The following is a 7,080-nucleotide window of genomic DNA, read 5'->3' as shown; positions in this document are numbered from 1 at the left end:
AACCTGGGGTTTGAACTCTGGTGGGCTGGGGATACAACCATCCTCCTAACCACCCAACCTCAGGTTGGTTCTCACAATAGGCTTGTTTCTGAGTTTAGTCAAAGTTAAATTTGGTTGAATTCACGTAAAGGATAAAATATCAACATCTACGTATAATGCAAAATATATAGTACTAACTCCGTCCAAATATATGTGACTCAACGTTGTCGTATCTAGACGCTTTTTTAGTGTGTAAATACATTTGTATCTACAAAAAGTTTGAGTCGCTTATTTTTTGACAGAGGCAGTATTAGAATCCTCATAAACTATATTTTCATATTACATATGGTTGTTGATATTTTTCCGGAAGCAAATTTGGTGCACATGAGCACCAGTGCTCTCAGTTTTTAAAATATTTAAAAAATTGTATTTCTGCGTTTCAAAAAATTATCACATTTATTCCATGAATACATACATATGTTCTGAATATTTATGCAAAGTTTCGGTAGAAATTGCATTGTATTTTGAGCTACAGGGAAAAAACAAATTTGTGGCTACGTATAGATGTATATATTTGTCAGAAATTTGTCTTTTTTGTATAGCTTAAAATATAACATATTTTTCTCTAAAATTTCTACCGTACCTTCAAAATGTTTATTTATGTGTGGATATTTAATTTATGATTTTTAAAAATCAGGAGCACTGGTGTTCATGTGTCAAATACACTTTTCGTATTTTTCCTATACTTTTTTGTCAAATTTGATAAAGTTTGGTTTTAACCAAAGTTAGAACGGAAATTAAATAAAAACTGAGGGATTAACTAATTAAATACCGACGCCACACGGACACGGTGGTGCATGACGTAATCCCAGGTCCGCCGGCCACCGGCCACCGGCCAGCACTACTTACGTTTACGTCAACACGGCCCGAATGCCCGATGCATGCACCAGTCGTTGTGGTTGCCGACCAAGAGCACGCAGAGGGAGAACCATAGTACCATACGCTACAGCTAGTGGCAGTGCTCGACGACGTATGCATGCCACAGCCTCATCAAGCAAATTAAGACGTACGCCGATCGACGATCTCGACCAGCGCGGGCCATCCGGCCATGTCAGACACATGGTTTTAGACGATCGAATGTTAACACGATAAGTAAAATTTTGGTAGAGTAGGACATTTTTTTGGCAAAAACCGAAGCTGAAGATGGCGGAGACAAGGACGACGAAGGTGATGTCTGATGTGGAGGAGCAGACGAGGAGTTGGACCAAGAAGGAGCGGCTGCGCATGGTGGATTGGTGGTCGAGGGCAAGAGGATGGTGGAGAAGCTAATTGCCATGGAGAAGGTGCGCCGCGTCCTCGCAATCAACCCCAAGCCACTCATCATCCACGAGGACGAGGACGACCCGCTGAGCATCGCCTCCATGAAGCATTGCGAGTTCGGCGTCGACAAGATCCGCGAGTTCCAGGACAACATCCGCCGTGACCTCGACACCAAGGGCTACGTTCTGGGCTGGGCCACCGACGAGGAGGACGAGTAACTAAGAGTGGGGTTATTTTTTAAGCTGAGCTACTAGGAGTAAGATCGATGGAGCGAATTAATCTGGGTTCCAAATTTTATCTATTGCTTGTGGGCTTGTGCCGTATGATCAACTTGAGTTGTACTACTACTATGACTTAAGTTATTCAATCATGTTCTGCAATTGTCCAGCACCAAATCGGCCGTGCTCTTTTCTGAACGGAACTCATCCCTAAGTTGATGCGCAAGTGCGCAACTGTAGGACCTGAACGTAATTCATCAGGCTAGTACCAAGTCCTAAGATTTCAGTGTGCTACAGATTATCTAAAGCAGAATCCATCAAAGCATGATGGCATCATCATCATCATCTAAAGCAGAATTCATCAAAGCATGATGGCATAAAAGCATCATCTAAAGCAGAAATCATCAAGGCGCAAACAGTGTCATAAATATATATAATTCCTGCATTTCTGTTACTACGATTCTCAATTCTCAGTCGTTCCGACAATTTTCTCAAGTCAACTTCAAGTTCAACATAACACAAATAGTTTACCAAAGCAAATAACACGGATACCACATGACCTCGTTGTCCCGACGCCTAGTCTAGGTACGATAAGAGATAGTCGCTAGCATGACAGACAGCACAGCACAAGAAGCTGGTAGGCCAGATTCTACAGCACTAGGAAGGGGCACTGGTTCCTCGCGTGCTCGGGGACCAGCTTCGTCGCGACCTCCATTGGAAGCCCCTTCAGCTCTGCCAAACACAAAGGATGAAACGGTAAGAAACTTAGTGATTGATCAATGATGTCGGTGACTATGTAACACGACTAACAGATGCATGCACTGACCGTGAGCCTTGAAGTTGAAGAGCGGAGGCAGGAAACGGCCGTTGGGGAGGCGAGTGTTTGGGTCACGGAGCTCATCGAAGAACGGATGCATCAGAGCATCCAGCTGCATGAAAATCAGAATATAGCATTAGATAAATTTTCAGACATGCAAAATGCATGAAAGTGTGTAGTATGCAGGCGCTCACAGCTGAGGACCGTAGGTGTGGTGAGTACTGAAGAAGCCTGGAGACCAGATCCACTGCTTCAGGTGGTATTCTCTTGCTGAACACCTAGAGTTAAGTGGAAATTGTCAAAATTTCAGCATATAGTAATTACCTAGGAAGCACCAAAGTTCCATCTGTACAGACATACCTTATGCCAAGGATGAGCTTTGATTTGGGGAAACTTGAATTCCGTGTAGTTCGGGTTCATACATTTAATTTCTTCCCTTGTAGGTGTGCCCAGAACCTGCGACAACGATCACAAACTTGTGCATGAATGACCTATAACGGTATGAATTGATAGCAAGATCAAGCAGTAGAATCACCTTGATAATTTCAACGAGCTGATCAACTGCGCTTTCACCAGGAAAGAGAGGCTGTAAATCAGACCAGTTATAGATGTGAGCTTCACAATTTCTACTTAAACAAGATTATCTATTCACAGTGGCTTTTTCAATAGAAAGATAACAATCAGGAATCCTGATTTTTTAAGTTCACCTGTCCTGATAGAAGTTCAGCTAGAACACATCCAGCAGACCAGATGTCAATTGCTGTTGTGTACTCAGTGGCACCAAAAATAAGCTCAGGTGCCCTATAGTACCTAGAGCAGATGTATGATATGTTTGGTTCGCCTTTCACCTATAGAGGAGTGTAAAATAGCATTTACTAACCTCAAATACAACAATAACGAGAAGACTCGAATACAACAAGTATCAAGAAGGGTCAAGATAAATACCAGAACTTTTGCACTCCCAAAATCACAGATCTTTAGCTGATGAGTGTGTGGGTTAACCTAGTAAAAAGAAGCAAAGTTTTGAAATATAGTGGGAGGCATGGTAATCTGATGAACTACATTGAAAATAATGCCTAGATACATCCAGGTTCCTGAGACGGGTATTATATTGTGGATTGTGTATAGATGGAGTTAACTACAAGCACCAGACAAACATCTAGGGCCAGATATAGTTTAAGAGTCACGTGCTTAATAAAATATTGAAATTACAAAGGAAAAAGTTGTTGTGTTTTGGACCTGATCCTGAACTTTCAAAAGAAATGAACCACAAACAACACCAGAAATGAAATCACAGTAGGTATTGTTAAGAGCAGTGTGTGGTTAGTCAACACAGGACAGCACTGACGTTCCAGATATTGATCTTTGGTATTTGGTAATGAAAGAGGATGTTCAAGCAATCTTTTGCAGAAAATGAAATAACTTGTAACCTATGGAACCAATCAAAAGAAGCTCAAAGAAAGAATATGATGTCTTCAATTTACCAGAAGATTTTGTGGCTTTATGTCCCTGTGACACACACCAACAGTCCGATGGATATAGGCCAGCGCCCTACAAATCTGCCAAGGTAAATAAATAAGAAAACCATCGAAATAAAAATGGGTTAGTGAACCAATATTTACATAAGGGTATCATATATGTTCATACGAAAGTACAGCCAGGTCCACTTGAACTATGTATGAAGTTTGACATATTAAAAGCACAATTCAGAAAGTGCAAAAATATGAACTACACAGTCAGAATAGATCAACAATATGCGACAGTATCACACTATTTTTGTGAAGTTCACCAAGTAAACCAAAAATACAAAGTAGGACCCATAATTTGATACTCTAAACTGTATAAAAATCAAATTAGTGCTTAAGTTATTTGCTTGCGAACACTACGTGCTCACTCGAGTTGCATCAGTAAGGCAAGTACCACGAACCAAGCTAAAGAAAACCTAGCACTGAAGTTAATGGTTACCTGATAAGTATGTAGCTTCACATAGATGAGTGGCATGCGTTGGTTCATCTTGTTGTAGTGTCTGATGACGCGGTGGACTGTCTCAGGAACATACTCAAGCACCAGATTCAGATAGAGTTCATCCTTTTCAGTGGTTGAGAAGAAGCAATGTTTCAAAGAAACAACATTTGGATGGTCAAGCAGACGCATCATTTGCATCTCACGGTTCTTGTATCTCCTATCCTGAAGGACCTTCTTGATAGCTACTGTCTCACTTGTCTCCAAACATTTTGCCTGCCAAGCCAGAAGTAAAATCATGCACTTATGATTAAGTTTTGTGCTTTGCGGGAAAGTAAAAGAAGGAGCAGTTTTAACTGCCCTCAATAGATTCTTATTTGCAAACATACCTGGAACACAGTACCAAATGACCCTTGCCCAATAACTCGCTCGGCCATGTAACTTATGGTCTGCCATTCACAACAATTGAATGCTAGTGTCAGAAGCTGTATACACCTAAGTCAAGTAAACAATAAACAAAGAAAATTAAGCCCCATCTACCTGCTTCCTTTGGCCATCTTTGCCTCCAATAGTTGTAACTATGATATGACCAGTTTCTGTTCCATTCCCATTAATGACTGTTGCCTCTACTTCCTGCAACAAATGAACAAGTTAGATAAGGTGTAAATTTCCAGCAAATCCGGTCTAACAATGTAAACAGAAAGACCATAAAATATAAATCATACCTTCTCATCTCTTATTTTCATATTACTCATTTGAGCTGGCAGTTTATCCACTGCGAGAGTACTGACACCGGCATCTCTCTGCCCAGATGCCGGTGCTACACCAAGGGAGGCCATTGGTAGCTGACTTGGAATCACAACACTGAAACCAAAAGAAGCAAAAGCAAGGAACTTGAGTTGCTATTACAAGTATGTCGGTGGAAAGAATAAACATCAGAGGCGTGTATATCTGACATGAACAGTAATAGCCCTAAAACCTCCAGGAGAACAGACTAACTAGAAGCAGAAGAGAAGCAAGGTTTTCTTATTGTGAAACATAAACACTTGAGTGAATGGTTGCATAATGATTCACGGATACTTAGAAGGTAATTCCTGAACCAAGAAAACCACATACAGAATGGATAAACGCAGAGGCAGGTACTACTGAATATAAATAATTAAGAAGAGAGTAGCGTATTGGTATGGCAGGGTTATAACATGAATCAACCCAAGCAGAAATTACACTTTTCACCTGAAATTGTGCAGGTGCAAAAAAAAGTTATGTTGGGCTAAATAGTGGACAACAACAGCTACAATCCTGGATAACAACTATACGAACAAAGTTACTTGATACAAAGGAGAAAAGGAATCCATGTTTCTAGAGAAAAGAATCTGAATGAACACTAACTGTTGAGAAGAAAAAAAATTGATCAACTATTAGAACCAGTTCCCATATTACACAGCCAAAGAACATTGGTTAGTAGGATTCTACCCTTCTCAGGTAAAGAAGAAATGACTATTTGGGTGCTCCCATCAATCATGTCTTTTGCTGTCACATGCTTGATCCACCTCCACGCAAGAAATAGAGTACTGGTAAATAACTATAAATTCCCCATAATCCCATTTCGAGGACATCAATTTCCTTTTAGTAAGAGAACAGCAGCTGATGCATTTGCTTCGTATGCTTTTTTTTCAAATCAAGAAATTCCACCGAGTAATACCTCATCAATAGAAAAGAACCATAACCTAGGGTAACTCATTAGGTTATTATTAACTGTATGTATGTACTAACTCACTACTTTCAGCAGTAGCTCCCACAGGCGTTTCTGTATGTAGAACTGGGGAAAATCCAATCTCAGAATTGGTAGCCGCGAGCTATATGCATTTGCAACAGTTGAAACTGTAAAATTGAATGCTTGCAATTCCATGGCTCTGGAAGAGAACACGGACAAGACAGCAGAGAAATCAGAGCCCTGAGCACTGAAGAACACGCCCCTCACTAACCACACCGCCGCCCAGCAACCCAATGCTGCTCCGACGAAGCGATCGCGCCTTCCCCCCCACGAAAAACCCGCCGAACCTACGCGAAATTCCAGCGCTCGGGAGCGATCCCCCCATGGATCTGGCCGCTCGCCGGTTCCATCCAGGCTTGGTTCGGAGAGCGTACCGGGTTGCTGCGGCGGCGGCGCCCGGGTCGACGGGACCATAGGGCTGCGGCAGCGGGCGGATCGGAGAGGGGCCGAGGAGGACGAATCGGCTGCTCTCCACTGACGTCCACTCCACTCCACTCCACTGCAGTCGCGTCGCGTGGTGCGGTGTGCTGGTCGGCGTGGGCCGGTGGGGAGATAGGAGAAAACAACAATTCCGCCGCGCTCTTTTCCGTTTTTCTTTTTCTTATTATTATTATACAGGCAGAAGTAAAAGAGTTATGAAAAAACATAGCCTTCCCAAACAACAACAAAAAGATGCATATAAAATATGCTATATTTGTGTATAAACTTTTCTTTGGGAAAACATTGAAACTAGGCAGTGTACAATTGGTATAGATGGAATAGAACTTGTCATGTTTATAAGAAAAGACGGACGAAAAAGGATACCCAACATCTCTTTTAAGGAAAACCGGGCTGAAAAGCCGCAGCCACAACGAATCAAGGTTTGCCATGCTACGCAGGATGGCAGTCAGCCACATAGTGTTGGGCCTTCTTGCCAGCCTACGTCGATCCACCATTAGCATTATATCACGTTGTTGTTGTTCGGACATGGATAAGCCGGTCATCAAGCGCCAGATCTATGACGGACATCT

At 41.9% G+C, this 7,080-nt stretch overlaps 1 protein-coding gene across 1 annotated transcript; it reads right to left on the bottom strand.

Moving 5' to 3' along the window:
* Nucleotides 1–1,925: 1,925 nt before the first annotated feature.
* Nucleotides 1,926–6,556, bottom strand: LOC124681756 (shaggy-related protein kinase alpha-like). Its single transcript, XM_047216583.1, has 13 exons — nt 6,445–6,556; nt 5,022–5,160; nt 4,837–4,929; nt 4,686–4,745; nt 4,300–4,572; nt 3,819–3,893; nt 3,280–3,336; nt 3,042–3,182; nt 2,870–2,920; nt 2,695–2,790; nt 2,529–2,612; nt 2,344–2,446; nt 1,926–2,249 (listed from the first exon to the last, which is right to left on the bottom strand). The coding sequence occupies exons 2-13, from the start codon at nt 5,133–5,135 to the stop codon at nt 2,167–2,169; spliced, it is 1,230 nt and encodes a 409-aa protein (XP_047072539.1). The 5' UTR covers nt 5,136–5,160; nt 6,445–6,556; the 3' UTR covers nt 1,926–2,166.
* Between the last annotated feature and the right edge of the window lie 524 nt (nt 6,557–7,080).

Source organism: Lolium rigidum, unplaced genomic scaffold, assembly GCF_022539505.1.
Source record: "Lolium rigidum isolate FL_2022 unplaced genomic scaffold, APGP_CSIRO_Lrig_0.1 contig_5526_1, whole genome shotgun sequence".
In the NCBI taxonomy this organism is placed as follows: Eukaryota; Viridiplantae; Streptophyta; class Magnoliopsida; order Poales; family Poaceae; genus Lolium; species Lolium rigidum.
Note: the sequence above shows the minus strand (reverse complement) of the source record. Positions and strands in the feature narration are given on the sequence as shown.